General features: G+C 51.0%; 1 protein-coding gene across 1 annotated transcript in view; it reads left to right on the top strand.

The window, feature by feature from the left end:
* BBS2 (Bardet-Biedl syndrome 2) overlaps positions 1-15,411 on the top strand; it is a 317,210-nt gene extending 301,799 nt beyond the window's left edge. Inside the window, exon 19 of the mRNA XM_086947694.1 lies at positions 13,164-15,411. Within this exon, the coding sequence (XP_086803820.1) occupies positions 13,164-13,270 (107 nt within the window). The 3' untranslated portion in view covers positions 13,271-15,411. The remainder of the gene's footprint in view (positions 1-13,163) is intronic.
* Positions 15,412-18,111: the final 2,700 nt, after the last annotated feature.

Genomic DNA, 18,111 nt, shown 5'->3' with positions numbered 1-18,111 from the left:
AAGTATTTGTGTAGTTTGTCGGGGGTCAAGTAGGCCCTGTGTAAGACATAGAAGTGCACCGGCTGGAACCTGGCATTGCGCGTCCCATTACGGGCCCGTTCGAGTATGCCATTCCACGCCTCTTCGGGGATATCCGTCTCCAGGTCAGCCTCCCATTTCGCCTTCAAGGCCAACAGCGGGGTGACCGATTCCGAGACCATGCGTCGATACAGGCACGTGACAGCCTTGACCGTCCCCGCCATCATTACAACGTACTGGCAGCCCAGAGACAACGGCGGTTCTAGCATGCCCGTCTTCCAGTGCTTACGGATCGCCGCCGTCAGTGCCGCGTGAAGGAGGAAGTCCCCACCCGATAACTCAAAGCGGTCCCTCAGTAGGTCAAACGGCAGCAGTGCCCCGTTCTCGTACAGGTCGCCCATGGATGACAGCCCTTGCTGGTCCCATACATCCAGCCCGCGCCACGAACCTCCATGCGGGAGTGCCCCGCAGAGTTTAAGTGGGATCTCAGGTGCGTACGGAACCGCAATACCGCCCCGTCGGCGATACCTGTTCCAGCATTTCCGGGCCGTCGCAAACTCTTGAGTGAGGTGGAAATCTCCCATCGGAAGTCCCAGGACAACACCTGGACCGGGCCTGCCGGTTCCCCCGAGCCGTCTTCCCCCTTTCTGGCTCTTGCCACCCACTGTGTCAGCCATTGCAGCTGCGCCGCCAGGTAGTAGCGCTCGTAATACGGCACCGCCAGTCCTCCATCCGCCCGAGGTCGGAGAAGCGTGGTATGCGCCACCCTGCGCCTGCCCACCCCCCACAGAAATCCGATAACCATCGATCGCAGCCGCCGAAAGTAGCTCGCCGGGATCCAGATCGGGAGGGTCCCGAAGAGATAAAGCAATCGCGGCAAAGTCACCATCTTGAGTAGCGCCACTCTCCCCGATGACAACGGGAGCGTGCCCCAAAAGTCGAAGTTACCTTTGGTGTGCCTGATTGCCGTCCCTATATTCCCCTCAAGGATATCCGCTCTGTCGTGGAAAATTGAGGTGCCAAGATAACGCAGGCTCCTCTCCTCCCACGTCACGCCCTCCGTGGTTTGCGGGCAAACGCGCCGATGGCGGGCTGGGAACAGATGGGACTCCGTCCAGTTCACTCGGAGGCCCGACACTCTACTCAGCGAGTGTAGGAGGTTCTGAGCTCCACGCAGGGAGTCCGCCGAGTCCGCCAGGAACATCAGCAGATCATCCGCGTACAGTGCAATGTGGTGTACCTGTCCATAGACGTCGAGGCCCTGATAGGCCCGGCCCAGCGGGGCTCGCGCCGCAAGGGGCTCTACAGCCAGGGCAAATAGCAGGGGGGAGAGAGGACATCCTTGGCGGGTGCCCCTGCCCACCAGGCACATCTCCGAAATAACTCTCCCAGTCCTGACCCTCGCCGTCGCGTCCTGGTAGAGCAGCTTCGTCCAGTTTACAAAGCCCTCGCCGAGGCCCAGCGTGCGCAGAACGTGGAAGAGATAGGGCCACTCCAGGCTGTCAAAGGCCTTCTCCATATCTACAGCAAACACCACTGCCTCCTCGGTGTCATAGGTGTCAGCCTCCAGGACATGTAGGAGTCGCCGCACATTAAGCGCCGTGTTGCGGGTCGGGATGAAGCCTGACTGGTCAGCGTGGACCAGCATGGGCATGTGGGGGAATAAGCGCGTCGCTAGGATCTTGCTCAAGATCTTGTAGTCTAGGTTGAGCATGGACAGTGGGCGGTATGCCGTTCTATCCCATGGTTGCTTGCCCGGCTTCAATAAGGGGACGATCAACGCCTCCCTCGTAGTCGCAGGAAGGCGGCCCAGCCGCCTTGACTCGTTGTATAGCCACGTCAGCCGAGGCGCGAGGAGATCCGCATAGGTGAGATAAAATTCCGTTGGGAATCCGTCAGTGCCCGGCGTCTTGTTTCTGGCCATGCTCTTGATGGCGACACGGACCTCCCTCTCCTCGATCTTGCCTCCGAGCCGTTTCTCGTCCTCCTCCCCCAATACCGGCAGGTCAAGATCTTCCGTAAAGGCCTGGAAGTCCTCCAGCGATGGGAGGACCCTGCTGCGGTAGAGCTCCGTGTAATAGTCATAGAACAGGGCGTTGATCCCTTGTTGGTCAAATCGCGCCGTCCCCGCGTGGTCGCGGAGCTCAAGTATGACCGAGCTCCGGCGCGCCGGATTGGCCAGCCATGCCAGAAGGGCCCCTGACTTGTCCCGTTCCGAGTGCGCCCGCGTAAGGTAGGCCTTGTAGTCAAAACACCGGAGGCGCTCTACCGACGCCGCCACCGCCTCTCGTGCCTCCAGCAGGGCCTCGTGCGTGTCCGGACGTTCAGGCCTCGCCCTCTCCAGCACACGCAGCGCCTCGTCCTCCTTTGCGATTTCCTCCAGCAGTGTTTTCCGCACTCCCGACGACGCTGCGATGCACTGGCCTTGCATCACAGATTTAAATGCGTCCCATTCTATCGCGGCTGAGCCCGCCATGCCCGCATTCACCTGGAAGTACGCCTCGATGCCGAGGCTATTGCAGCTCGGAAGAGCTGGTCGTCTAGAACCTCAGGGCGGAGTTTCCAGGCCGGGATCCTCGGGCAGATTTGCGACCAGCGCATCCGCACGAGGAGCGGATTGTGGTCAGAGATCGAGCGCGTAAGGTACTCACTGTGGCACACCTCCGCGTGCACGTCCTGCGAACACAGGAAGGCATCTATTCGCACGTGCAGCTCATGGAGAGCGGAAAAGAATGAATAGTCCCTGTCCGACGGGTGGTTAGCCCTCCAGGAGTCGACCAGTCCCCATTGGCGCTGCCAGGTCGAACGCGCAAGAGCAAGTTTGCCAGCCGGTGCATTCAGCAGGGGGGGGTGTGATCTGTCCAGGGCAGTGTCAGTCACGCTGTTAAAGTCGCCGTCCAAAAGCAAGGGTTCCACTAAAAACGGGGCCAGCTTGTTGGAGAGTAGAGAGAGAAATGCAGGCTGGTCCACATTCGGGGCGTACAGACAACCCAGATTAAGGTCCCTCCCATCCAGTTTGCCTCGCAGCATTATGTATCTCCCCTCCGGGTCAATAACCTGGTGTGTGCACTGAAAAGGCACCCCCGCTCGTACCCAGATGGCCACCCCCCTAGCGTAAGCAGAATAGCCAGTGTGAAAGACCTGTCCCCTCCAGCGACGCTGCAGCGCCTTCTTCTCCTTAGCTAACAGATGCGTCTCCTGAAGGAAGGCGATGTGAATGCCCCGTCTGATTAAGTAGGAGTGTATCTTGTGTCGCCTATGCATCGAATGCATCCCCCGTACGTTCCATGTGAGACATTTGTAGCCTATGTCGGATCCCATGGCAAAGCCCTTCGCATCCTATCTGCGCTCTCAGCGACCCCCTCAGCACGCCCAGGTCCCCCCCTCAATCCCCCCCAACTTGTGCAAGTGCACTACCCCAACTCCCACACCCCAGGACAGAAAACCAACATGGAAACCCCATCCAAACTAAAGTATCAAAAGTGTATCACTGCAGAATAGGGCTGGAGTGGCCGCAACGCCTACTCCAGACAGGCCCGAAGCCCCCCGCCCCCACCCCACCTCCCCCAACAATACTCAGGAGAAGTCTCCCGACTCTCCCCTTCCCCCACAGCACCAGTTATAGGTCCCGGGGGAGTATCCGCATCCCACTGCATAGCGTCCAGAAGCAGCCCCCCATCTGCACTCCCAGTACCTTACATATTCGGCCAGCGTCCCTCGGTCCAGATCAGCCAAGGATACCATCTGCTGTTTGGGGAGTCACCACCGGCAGGTCCGTCTCCGATAGTTCGTGCCCGCTGCTGGAGCCAGGGCTGGGAGCGCTGACCTTCGACTGCTCCGATGTACTACTGGAAGGGCTGGCGTCCCCCTGGCTGATGGCCGCCACTGCCTGCACCGCCTTGGCTTGCTCCCGCTGCCATCCCGATGGGGAACCAGATCGACGTGTCGGCGTCGTTTCCGTGGAACGCCTCCTGGGTGGGGTCCGCTGCAGGGGATCCGCGTCCGGCTCCCCCCTAGCATCCAACCAGCTCCAAGCCTCCTGTGGCGTTAGGAAAAAGTGGGTGCGCTCCCCATCAATCACCCGCAGCCGCGCCGGGAACAGCATAGCGTAGGGCATCTGCAGTGATCTCAGTTTTCGCTTGACCGCCAGGAAGGAGGTTCGCTGTTTCTGCACCTCCCTAGTAAAGTCCGGGAAGACCATGACCCTGCTATTGTCGATCCTCAGGTCCGGGAGGTCTCTCACCCTCCTCAGGATATGGTCCCTGTCCCTGAAGTGTAGGAGGCGCAGCACTATCGGACGCGGTGGTACCCCCGGCTTGGGGGGGCGCGCAGGGACTCTGTGCGCCCGCTCGATGGCAAAGAACGGGGAAAGTCCTTCTGGGGCCACTTCAGTACGCAGCCAGCCCTCCAAGTAGGAGACCGCATCCTGCCCCTCCACTTTTTCGGGGACCCCTACGAGGCGGAGGTTGTTGCGTCGTGAGCGCCCTTCACTGTCCTCAGCTCTGACCTCCAGCACTCGAACCCTCTGCGCCATCTCCGCCAGTGATGCCTTCAACTCAGTCACTTCCCCAGGCATGCTATTCAGGGTTACCTCCGCAGTCGACACACGCTCTTTCAGCTTCCTATGGTCGTCCTTTAGGAGGGTCAGGTCCGATCCGATGGTATCCATGCGCTTCTCGAGGGCTTCCCGCGACGCCATTATCGCCTGCATGATGTCCCCCAGAGATGGATCCCGCGGGCGGGTCGAGCTCCCCTCTCCAAGTCCCAGCGGGTCCTCTTCCACGGGGTGGCCCGGGTCGTCTAGCTTCAGGGCCTCAAAGCCCTTCTTCCTGCCCCCCCCCCCGCACCATTCTGCTGGGTAGCTAGCCTCACTTGGCTCCGCGGCGGTCGTTAGCGGTACAGAATACTCCTGCCCTCCTTGCCAGGTCCGCCTCAAAGTCTCGCTCCTTTCGCGCCTCTGGACCCCCGTCCGGCGGGTCTCCGGACCACAGAGCAATGCAGTGAGCAGGCCCCGCTCCACCAGGGCTGCCGGCCAACAGTGCACCCCACCTGGTCACTGGATGAAGACTCCCCCTCCGGGGTGCGCCAGCCCGAGTTCGCGCCCGCTAGCGTCAACCCCAGGGTGGTTCCTGGCGTGTGGGCGCCCCTGGCACTTGAGTCTCCTTTTCCCGCCCACAGGCCTCTCAGCAACGGGTGGCCGGCACTGCCGCCTTCACTCACCCCACCATCCGTGTCCGCTCGGCGCTAGCCTGCCGGCTGTGTGGGCACTGCACTACCCTAGGCAGGGGGGGGGGCACCGGACTATCTCCTCGTCCGGAGGGTGTTCACTGCACCCCACGAGGTCTCCCCAGGCGGCATTCACGGCAGAGATCGGCATTCAGGTGGCGCCATTTTAGGGTCAGGCAGGCTGGTCGTCTCTCGCCCTTCAGCCCCGCGTGTCCTGAGGCGCCCACCGCTGCTTCTCACCTCCTCTGGGCACAAGAGGCCTCCAGCAGTAAAATCCCAAGCTCCGCTATTTTCCAGGGCTCCCCAGCTCTGCCCGGGGTTCCGGCGCCAGGCGTGTCAGAGCAGGACGGCGGCCGCCATTTTGGGCGCTCGCAGCTCCGGGTGCTTCAGTCACCGCCAGCCGTTCAGCGGGGGCTCATCCAGGGGCCCCCAGACCTCCGTATTACTCCTACTCGTCCTCGGTATACTCCTGGACACTGCTGTGGGCTCGGGGTCCGAGTCGGTACCCAGGATATGTGGTGGTGCGAGGCGGGCGCGGAGGAGCTCCGGAGTCCTGCTTCCACCTACATCGGCGCCTTAGCCACGCCCCCCCATCTGGCATGTTAATGAGGCATTGCATTTAAAATAAGCATTGGCATAGCCAATGGGTCTTGCCTTTGGGACCTTATAAGTGTTTAGTTATCCAACACAATATCCTTCGTTCAACAACATCAACTGTTGCATGGCTAAACGCTTATAAGTTCCCAACCGCGAGACCTATTGGCTATGCCAATGCTTGTTTCTTTCTTGACTTATGCCACCAGGGGTATGTCTGGCTGTTTGCCATGTTTTGGATTTGCATTATATATATATCTTCGTTGAGTTCTCCTCGTAGTGGTGATGTACTGAGGTTATTGTCATACCTTTTGTTGAAATATCATTAAAAAGAGTTACACAAAAAAATATATTTCGGGGAAAAAAGTAAAGGATTTAGGGTTGTCAAAAGTTAGACAAAGTTTTGGATAGCTCATTATGTTTAGTACAGTATTTAAGTCTGTCATGTTTAAATCAAGGTTAAAGTATGAGTCAGTGCAATAAAGCTGCCTACCCTTGATTAGACAGAAGCTAAGGCCCTAGGGGAAACACTTAGTAGGGAGGAAGTGTTAATGGGTGGCCTCCCAACTGAGTTTTATAGAACGTTTGTATCTCAGCTGTCAACCTCATACAGTAAAGCGTCAGCACTAGTATCTCACTAATATCGCATTATCAGTTGCAGAGTGAAAGGTACATTGCAGCAATTTAGATCCTACACATTTACACCATCATAGAGCCTCACCCCAGATGACAAGTTAGCATTTGCATGTTTTCGGGTATCTAACATCTAATACCTCTTAGCGGATTTTCATGTTTTCAGGGCCTTAGCAGCTTCTGTAGCTTTAGGGTGTGTTCCCTTTAAGCTGGTATTTCTTTTGAATGTCTAATGGGGGTTTTCACTTCTGCTCACTTGAAGGGGGGGGGGGGGGGGGGGGACTGGTCTGCTCCTCCAACACCCTTGAGTTTGTTAGCAGATATGTGCGCAGTGGATCCCAAATGTCCCTTGGTCTAGTGGGCGCAGGGAGTAGCTCCGCGTATGTTAGTCTGTTACTGCCAAAAGAGGAGGTCCTGGACCCATTCTTTAAATTTGGGTGCTCACCCTCTTCCCCATCTGCACACTACCCTTTGTTTGGCTAGCAACATGGCCAGCTCCACATGCCATCTATATCCTGAAGTTATATCTTCTGCGTAACCAAAAAGCACAACTACTGGTGATTTTGTTAATGACGTCAGGGTCATCTGTCCCAGGGCCTCAACACAATGATTTCAGGGCAATTTAATCAAGGTTTTAGAACAATTTCTGTGAACCAATGATGAATGTGCGCCACAAATTGGTCGATGGCGTTTCGTTCCTAGTGAATCAGGATCATCATCAGGACCGGGTAGCCAAGATAGAGGGTGCTGTAGCTCACTGGGTTGGGGTACCAGGAATGGATCAAGAAAAGTATAAGGGTCCTTTGGAGAAAGACACCGTAAGTGAACGTCTGTGTGCGGTCGTGAGACCGGCATAGGCAATCCACTGTTAACTCGAACGTGGAAACGAAACACGAAATGTAGGGACGGAGCCCCGATCCACTGCGTCGATGACGGGTGTAGTTTCCTGGAGGTTAGAGGATGCGAAGTGGAGGGGAGGGTGAGATACCGCATGGAAAGAAGAGGGGAAGGGTGACGGGGACACAAACCGGTAGACGAGTCAAAGCAACGCCAACCTAATTGGCAGCGTTCCAAGATACCATTGTCCTCGGTCCAACATAGAATCTTATTATATAAGATCCTACCAAGTATTTTTAACGTATTATCTATAAGGGAGATGGGCCTGTAACAGTTTGGTTGTGAACAATCTCCCTTTTTAAAAATAGGGACGATAATGCTTGTGGACCAAGTACAAGGAAGGGGAGCAACAGTAAGATTGTTAAACACATTTTAAAGAAGTGGAGCCCAGATATCTAAGTTTACTTTGATAATATCGATGGGTAGGCCATCAGGGCCCGGTGCCTTACTCCCCATGCTCTGATTAATACAGTCTTCCACTTCAGGTAAGGTTATATCAACCCTCGGTGGGTGGCGAAAGATCAGTGGGGCCGTCTCTGGTCGGGGCACAGCATAGAGGGCATTAAAATGATTGACCCATGCTTCACCTGTAATAGTACAACTGATCGGGGTCATGAGCTGCCCTGAGGAGCGTAAATCTTTAACTGCTGACCAGAAGGCATTACCCTTCTTTAACTCAGCGGCTCTGGCTAAGGCTGCCCAGCGACCTTCTAAGATCTCAGTTTTCCTTTTACTAACAACAGCTTTATACCTGGATCTAGCTTCTCTTACATTAGTCGGACAGGTTGGTTTGGAAGACAATGCCCTTCGCAATTCCCTATTTGCCTCTGAGCACTCCTGGTTAAACCATTTGGGATTTTGTGCAATATCATAGCCATCCCAGACAGCTACAAGATCACCCGCAGGGATCGCGCCAACGGAATCGGTGGAGGAATAGCCATCGTCCACAAGTCCACCCTCAAGGTCGCCACCCACGCAGATGACACCCTCAACACCGCCGAACACCGCAGCCCGAAACCTCAGACAGTGGTTCGACGACTGCGCCAACACCTTCGCAGTGCTCAAGAAACCCCCCAACAGCCACGCCAACAAGAGAGCCACTGGGTTCACCGACGAGCTCCAGACCTCTAAACGCGCATGCCGGAAACTGGAGAAGACATGGCTCCACGAACGCACACCAGACCACCACGCAGCCCACAAGGACGCCACCCGCAGATACCACCACCTCATCAGATTAGCCAAGAGATCCTCCTTCAAAGACTGCTTGGATAACAACGCACATGACAGCAAAGAGCTCTTCAGCATCGTAAAGGAACTCTCCAACCCCAGCGCCAACAACATCCCGCCCTCACAAGAACTGTGCGACTCACTAGCCATCTTCTTCCACCTCAAGATCGCTGACATCCACGACAGCTTCAACACCTTGACCCCCTCCGACTACGCCAGACTCCACCTCCCCTGTGAACACCACCAGCCCCAACCGCCTGACCTCCTGGTCCAACATCAACGACGACGAGACATGCAAGGTCATGAACTCCATCCACTCAGGATCTCTGTCTGACCCGTGCCCACACCACGTATTCAACAAAGCAGACGCAGTCATCGCACCCCAACTACGGAAGGTCATCAACATCTTGTTCGAACCAGCTACATTCCTGGAAAGCTGGAAACACGCTGAAATCAACGCCCTCCTCAAGAAGCTCAAAGCAGACCCCAAGGACCTCAAGAACCTCCGGCCCATCTCCCTGCTCCCGTTCCTGGCAAAGGTCATCGAGAAAATCATCAACATGCAACTGGCCCGCCACCTGGAAGACTATAACATCTTGGACCCGTCCCAGTCCGGATTCAGACAAAACCACAGCACCGAGACAGCCCTCATCGCCGCCACAGACGACATCAGGCGCCAACTAGACAACGGCGAAACATCAGCCCTCATCCTCCTTGACCGGTCAGCCGCCTTCGACACGGTCTGCCATTGTACTCTAAAGACACGCCTCCTAGAAGCTGGAATCCAAGAGAAGGCTCTTGACTGGCCCACGTCCTTCCTCTCTGGCAGAACCCAGAGCATCTGCCTCCCACCCTTCCGATCCGAAGCCACCGACATCATCTGCGGCGTCCCCCAAGGCTCATCCCTCAGCCCAACGCCATCACGACCTCAACATCATCTATGCGGACGACACCCAGCTCATCCTCTCCCTCACCAAGGACCCACACACCACCAATACCAACCTCCACGAGGGAATGAAGGCCGTTGCCGACTGGATGAGGAGCAGCCGTCTGAAGCTGAACTCGGACAAGACGGAGGTCCTCATCCTCGGACCCACCCCCTCAGCCTGGGACGACTCCTGGTGGCCCACCACACTGGGAACAGCACCAACACCTACCGACCATGCACGCAATCTAGGATTCATCCTAGACTCCTCCCTCTCCATGTCTAAGCAGGTCAACACCGTCTCCTCCTCCAACACCCTCCACATGTTTTGCAGGATCTACAGGTGGATCCCGACCAAAACAAGAAGAACGGTGACACAGGCCATCGTCAGCAGCAGACTGGACTACGGCAACGCACTCTACGCAGGAATCCCAGCCAAACACCTATGACGACTACAACGCATCCAAAACGCCTCCGTCCAACTGATCGTCAACGTCCCCCGCCGCAACCACATCACCCCCCACCGGAGAGACCTACACTGGCTCCCCGTCGACAAGAGGATCACCTTCAAGCTCCTCAGCCACGCACACAAAGCACTCCACAACGCCGGACCAGCCTACCTGAACAGCAGACTCAGCTTCCACACCCCCACCTGCCAGCTCCGCTCCGCCAGCCTCGCCCTCGCCGCTTTCCCCCACATCCAACGAACGACCTCCGGTGGCACATCCTCCTCCTACCTAGCCGCCAAGACCTGGAACACTCTCCCTACCCACAAACGGCAGACCCAACACCTTATCGCTTTCAGAAGACTCTTCAAGACCTGGCTCTTCGAGCAGTAGCAGCACCCCCCTCTCCCCTCAGCGCCTTGGGACCCTCACGGTTAAGTAGCGCGCTTTACAAGTACTCTGATTGATTGATTGACATCTTATGGACAGGTAAAAGGCCAGGCATCTCCTTGAGGGGTACTCACCTCCCCCAGCGCGCAATGTGGCCCAGCGGGGTCGGGCTGGGTAAACCGCCCTCTTCTCTACCTGTCTTCAGGCTATTTAGCTCCTTGCATGCTGTTTTGGCGGTCAATGCGCTTCGGGAGAGGGGCCACTCACCTTCAAGTGTGTGTCTTGCCTGGGGATCTCTCCGCACCAGCCAACTTAACTCGGGCGCGAATGCACACTCAGCGGCCCCCTCCTGGGATCCAATGCGATCCGCGTGTCCGGGGGAACTTTATTGCTGCTGGTTGCGTCTGCCGGGTGAGGCTGCCATTCAGAGGAGCAACATCGCAGTTCCGTATTGCGCATTGACCTCCGCTGCCACACTGGTGTCCCTTCTTCACTCACATGGTCCCCGGAGTCCCAGATAGGTTGCCTCCTTGTCCGTGCTCCCTCTGGCCACCAAGTAAGGAGCTATTAGAGGGTCTCTTGTGTATCGATGTTTTCGCGCTCGCCGCCATTTGCAATTAGGCTGCAAGCCTCGCTGTGCTGGGGCTGTTTTCTCTGCAGAATTTGCTGCTAACGGTCAGTCTGAGCAGCTCAGCTCAGAGGTTGCTGATGTGTTCTCCTGCTGACTGCTCGGAGTCTTGGCGGGCCGTTTGCTATGAGCAGTAATCACCCGATATGTGCGGGGGCCAACATCAGCAGAAAACAGGTACAGTTCCTTTTCCCTTTACTGCATTCGCATTTGCAGCTGTGTTGGTGGACCGGGGGCTGTTGTAAAGCTCTCCGCGACTCCCACCTCTGGGGCCCGGGTCTGGGTGAAGCTCTGTTTGCACTGCGGTTCCCAGATCAGTTCCTTACTGATAAACCTGCCTTTTCCTGCGCTTCCACGTCTGTCAGGTCTAGTTGAGAGCCACCCACAACGAGAGCCCAGGTCCCGTTGCGGATGCCGGCTGCCAGAGTCTCACAGAAGTCCGGCCATCTTGCTTGCGCGCCCTCTAGCGCCCCCACTCTCACCAAAGGGTTTCATTAGTTCAGCCTCTTCGCAGGTTAGCTGTTCCTGCTCAAGGAACAACCTTTAAATCTCATGATGCCAATGATTGGGGGGTTCAGAAATATGTCCACTCTTCCTATGGAGGCAAAAGCTGCCTTCACATAGGCTAACCAAGGGATTCTGTGCGCAGCATCAATGGACAAACAATCTGATAAAATCAGCCTATTAAGCTGTAGATCCTCCCTAGTCGAGATCTTTATCCAACAAAGTAGAGGACTAAGAGCGACTAAATCAGCTATATGCTGGCATCCGAGCTCTAGATAGACTGAAAAAGCTGGAGTGCATTGAGGAGCCAAGATTCTGAACCATGAGGGCCAGTAGTGTCTCTATTTGTTAGTAGGTTTCCAGCTTTGTGCTCTGATAAAGCCCAAAAAAATGAGTAACATTCTCAACACTGAAAGACTTTCTCACAAAAGGAATGTTCTTTTACTTACATTTTTCCATCCCGTTGAGGTTGGTAAGGACTAGTGCTTTTAATATTTTTTTTTCAAAAAGTCCCCTGGAGTCCAGCTTAAAAGAAGAACCATTTATCAAATTTGGCAGTATTTTTCTGTAATCTTTGTCCTAAAATTCCTCCTTGAGTGAGTTCCACGATTTCCACCCCATAGGCAGAATTTGTGCAGGAATTTTCAAAGCCTCGGTAGCAAAATGACCCTCTTTCCCTGCCCATCATTAGTAACATGACCATTTGTTTCACTCTGGTCCACTCTTCTGCAGGCGCCGCAAAGCAGCTACGTTCAGTCATTCATGTAAAGCTGGCCTTGTCCACATCTCAGCACAGCTGAGGGACATCTTATTGATTGGCAATTGTAAGGGAACTGTGGGTGGGGCGCGGAAGCATTCCTAATGCAGCAATTTATTATCTACTACATAGCTTTGGGGCTATTTCTGTAACTTGGTGGTGATGTTACCTTGTTCATAGACGGACTTAGGGTTTACAACTACATACTTTTCCTAAAACAGGGGATGGGTGAAAGGGTATGGATCGGGCTGAGGGCCAGTATGTCCACAACATTGTGGAGACTGTACCAAAGCTTTGATCTCTTGACTGCAGGTATGTGCCTGTAACCCACTGAGGAAAGACCGGAGTGACAGCTATAGGGAGGGGCTCCTTTGGAGCAGTTTGTGAGTGTCTTCACTTTTCTCTGCACCCTGGCACGCAGTCTGCATGACAGTTTGCGTGTTGGTGCTGAGGGGTCAATTAGGGAGGCACTATACATGCTTCAGCCCTTAGGGACCCTCTTTTTGTCTCCTTGCCCTAGGTACTAGGAGTACCATTCACTAGGGACGCAAAGGGAATGCGAACGGAATTCCCAATTGTCTGAGCAATTGTACAGTTTTAGGGAAAGAAATATGACACTGGGGTTCTGGATAGCAGGTACCCAGTGCACTTTTGATAAAATTGCATCGGATACTAAGCAAAAAGTGAGGTTGGTAATGTCAAAAAGGGGCACTTTCCTACACTAACATGGAAGTGGGTTTATTATTTTGGAAACTGGGGGTTTAGGCTGTGGATTTATAGTCAAGTAGCTTACTGTTGACAGTACTGAAGAGTGTTACATAATTATTTAATGTACTGCAGTTGTGTTTATGTAATAAAACGTTTTGAACTATAAATTACTAATAAAGGTGCTTACTTCTTTCTGATCATTTTTTCCAGTTGGAAAACCGAAGGCACAAGTGATCTCAGCCTGCAGGGATGCCATTCGAGGCAACAACCTAAATGTCCTCTTCAAGATAATGCGTGTTGGGACTGCATCCTCCTAGGAAGTTGACCTTAAAAGCATTAGGAACGCTCATCGCCTGCACTAAGGCATGATCTGCCCTGACGCATAGATGAGAAAAAAGAAAACTCTTCCTGAAGAACATTCAGAAAGGTTAAATAGTGCTGGGATTTTATGACCATCGATGAAAGCTGCCTTTAGCTTACAAGAATCCCTCTACATTTGCACTAGACACTGGTTTAGCGACGCCTAACTTGGATGCATACGGAGAAGTGTTTTAGAGAGTTCAAATCGGTTATGTACACCTATTAGCAGGACATATAGACTTTTGGTCCATGTTTTGATACATTCCTTTTTGTGAATTAGCAACTCGGCTGTTTAGCAATCTGAATGCTAGCTCTTTTGTAAAACATTACTGTGATTCTTTGAGTAATTTCTCAATTGTGTGTGAGAGATTTATTAACGTAGGTTATTTTTCTTCTCCCATCCATCTATCCCAGGCAACATTTTATATCCCTGCAAACCATCTGTACTTTCCAAACATCAGATGTTATTCTCTCTGTAGGGTTACAAAACCATGACTGAACCTATAAAGCCTATAACACTGTTCTTGATTTCTGTGACTCAAAGCAAGACCCTTGAGGCGCATTAATGATTTGGTCCGATACAACAAGATTTCACCAGCAGCTGCATGTAGCAGGTTTAATACATTTGGAATATATTGCACTGTTTCATTGTTAAACAGGAGCCTCTAGAATACCTAGATCATTTAACTTTCTAGTTATAAATATGTAATTTTACACATACTATTAGGAAACAACAGGGAAAGCTGGTTCTCCAACCCGTTATGTTACTGTCCATGTATTGCTTAAAGTAATTAGGACTCAACATAATGTAAATATTATGACTATTTGTTGACTTTTATTATTTTATAGTGATAAAATAGTTTTCTAAATTCAGAAGATATTTATTACACTTTTGAATGTGTCTTTAAAAATGTGGCCATTAGCTGTAAAATATTATTACCATCTGCTATACACTATCATCTAAAAGAATACAGTAGTTAGAACATCTTATACAAGGCATGGGTATATCACTCCTGCATCACTGCACTGCTCCCAACAACACTATCACAAAAGAAAACCCATCAGAACAGATTCGACATAACATGTATCAACCATAGCTCATATATGCCATATAATGAGCATTTACCTTGCTCCCAACAACACTTATCATGAATGTACACAACACCGGAACACAAAACAGAACTCTCCGACTCATCCTATCACATAGCACTGCACATATATACCATATTGGCCGCTTTAATTTCTTTCATTCCCAGCAGCACCGACAGCTAAATAGATAAGACAGAAAGACAATTAAACATAAATACTAACCTAACGGCGGTGAAGACCTTAGACAGAACATTTCCTATGCAGTACAACACAGAAATGTCAGTTTTGTGGAATATAATGTCACTACTTACTTTTATTAGCTAGTACAAGATTTAAGAGACAGAAATGACAAAACACAAAACCGACCCTAGAGAAACATAATCAGTATGAAAATCCCCTCCAGTGAACCTCTCCAAAAACCAAATCATAAACCCACAGCACAATAATTAAGCCACTGCAGCCCAACAATCCAACATGACCACAGCTGATTGGTTGTTTTATCTGATTCCAAAATCGCAGGTTACATCACACAGCCCGAGACAGACCAAAAGAGGAAACACAAAAGATATTATTGCCTGATGACAGACTCCGCTGTGGGTCAAAATAGATAGGAAATGTAAACCTGGAGATTTTGCCGTACTACACACCGAACTACTATCAGACTCTGCATTATAGAAATACAAATCGCATAACATGACTCGGCCCTTTCGCTGGCAAGCACTTTAAAATACTAGTTTTCCACAACTGGCTTATTAGGGCCTGATTTAGATGTTGGCGGATGGCTTACTCCATCATAACTGTGATGGATATCCCATCCCCTAAAATATAAATCCCATTATAGCCTACGGGATTTATATTTACGCAGACCGGCTATCGGGTAAGCTGTCCGCCAGCATCTAAATCAGGCCTTAGGTCTTCTGTCATACTGTGAGCATTGTTTCTGTATATGTTAATTGCTCAGTTGCAAAGATTTTTTTATTGGAAATTAAATATCTATTTTGTTAGTCTACCTGTCTAGCTTGTGTTTGTTATGATGACCCACATTATTGCTTTAGACCTGGAGAAATCTGTGTGAAACAGCATACCAATGCTACTTGACCAAATGCCTTTGCAAAGGAAACCCACATTTCTTATAGGACTATTCTTCCGGTAGATGCTCTATCTTTTACATTTTCCAGCCATAGACCGGAAACTTGACTATGAGCACAAATGGATGTCAGAGACATACGATCGAGACCTTGGAAGGCAGATAAAGGAATCCCTGAAATCCCTTTGGTTCCCTTTCCAAGAAAAAGTGTTGAGCCTGCGGTTGGGACCTGGATTAATGGCCCGCAAGCTGCAGCAGGTCATTTCAAAGACTGATTCTCATGCACACTGTACGCCGTGCATGTGGAAAAAGTTGTGACAGCTGATTTGTTTTGTATCTCCTGTTAACTTGTACTAACTTGTTCTGCTTTGTCACCTGTACGGTCTGTTCTAGCCAGCCATCTTGTATGAGGCTCCTCCTATGTGCCACCTTAGCCCCTCATCTCAGAACAGACTAACTTGCAACCTAGTCTCCCTTCCTGCCAAAGCACCCGCCCTCCTAGCAAATACAACGCTGCCCTCCGACATCTTCCTGCACTGCTGGCCAGCAGCAGGAAGCAAACGCCCTCCTAGTAATCACACTGCTGCAATGCCGTGGATCGGCGCTCAGACAGAGACTGGGAGGGTTTGCATGTGTCTCACCAGGCTGTGTAATGAAGCCTGGTGGGGGACATGAAAGGTGAACAGGACTGCTTGGGGTGGCCCGAGAGGGCCATCCAAGCAGTCCTGCGCACTTCAGGAGTGAAAACCATTCCTCTCCGTACTCTGCCAGCCCTGCCCCGCCTGAGAGCCACGAAAGTATATAGGAAAAATAAAATATTTATTATCATTTTATTTTTCCTTTTATTCAGTGTTGCGATGCTCCTCCGCCTTAGCGGAGGATCCGCCACTGTACAGCAGGTAGGTCTAGGGCAATAACGTCTTCAGCCAAAGTGCCAGGACACCTGCAGCTACCATTCATGCTGTACAAAATGCTTCAGGTAGCTTACATCTAACAAGGCTGGTAAAGTGTTTTTTTTCTGTGCACCGCAGGCACTATGAACCTTTTTCAATTAATTGAAAACTAATTGCAAGTTCTATATGGACAGTTAAATAACAATAGAAAACCTGTCCCACTCTATTCTGTTAATGAAGTGGTATTTTGCCCTCTGCTTTTGGAAGATCTTGAGTCTTGGGCACGAAACAAGAATTTGTTTCAGTTCAACCAATTTGGTTTCCAATCATTAGCCACCTTCATAAGCCATTTGTTTGCTCTGTCAATGATGGTCGGAAAAACAAATTAAGAAAAGGTGGCTGCCATATTCCAGTTCTGTGGACTTTAGCAAAGCTTTAAAAACCATACCCTATTATGGAAAACAAATGGTGAGTTGGCATATTTTGAATAATCTTCTACGCACTATTCAACTGCTATACAGGGATACTTGGGATTAGGTTAAGCTTCGCAACAACCAGAGGATCTGGGCGAAAATATCGACATATAGAGGCCTTAAAAGAGGCTGCACTCTAGCTCCAGTGCTTTCTGAGCTGTATGTTTTGAATGTAGGCCTCAAAATAGACGCAGCTGAATCCGATCCAGTAGAAATAGGCCCTCAGCTGATTACAGATCTACAACATGCCGATGATGTGGTACTCTTGAAACAAACTTGGGTTGACTTAAAGAGATTATATTAGACACTCAACAAAAACTGCAAAGACAATTAAATAGAGGTAAATTTTGATAGAACAGTAATTTTTGGGAGGAAAATGATCTAAAGTGGAGCATGCTACTTGGAGAAACATCGACTAGTCAAAAACCACCAAATACAAGTATCTGGGGATTTAGCTACCTGATCAAGTGGGTGTATCTTCAACATTTTAATAGACCAATAATTATCTATCTGCATTTCGTTTTCCAATAGCTCTTAAAATCATAGACCAAGAACACATCTCTCATTCCGATCCTAAAAGTAAATACAGCCAAGTTCATTCCTAATGAAGCTGAGGCTTGTCTGGATACATTTGGCACGTTTCTCATGAATACCCAAAGCAAAATGTACCCATCTTTATTCAGGCTCCCACAAAACTCTTCACCAGCCCAGATCAGGCTTGAATTTAACCTAATAGAACATCACTTGGTTCAAAAGGTAGAATTTCTACAATATGTGCATACATTCAAAACTATACAAAAATCAACATGGAGGAACTTTATTTTGGATGAAATGAATCCAGCCCAACTTATAAAGAACAATGCCTGGTTTACGCCCTTAATGCAATACTCCGCTTGAAAGGATCTGAAAGTCTAAGGGATCAGAATTTGCCATATGATCTTTTTAAGAGGCTGCTAAATAAAGAGAAAAATGATCTCTCTCTAGCTATGGACAAACATGCCTTCACTAAGAGAAGCCATACATGGTTCGTAATGAATTCATACAGAAACCACGAAGCCTAAGGGTATTTGGCTGAATCTTTTAAAGCCCAATACAAAAGCAGATGAAAGCATCTTCTTTTTAGCCGCTCTCTATCTCTCGACTTCCTTCCTATATGGACGTGGGATCTGTCTTACAAACTTGCCGATTATGTACTTGCTATCCGGAAATTCTGGCCAATCTTTTATGCACTTGCCCAGGATTCATCTTGGAGTGCA

This window comes from Lissotriton vulgaris, chromosome 12, assembly GCF_964263255.1.
Source record: "Lissotriton vulgaris chromosome 12, aLisVul1.2, whole genome shotgun sequence".
Taxonomy (NCBI): Eukaryota; Metazoa; Chordata; class Amphibia; order Caudata; family Salamandridae; genus Lissotriton; species Lissotriton vulgaris.
This window is presented reverse-complemented; position numbering and strand designations above follow the sequence as displayed.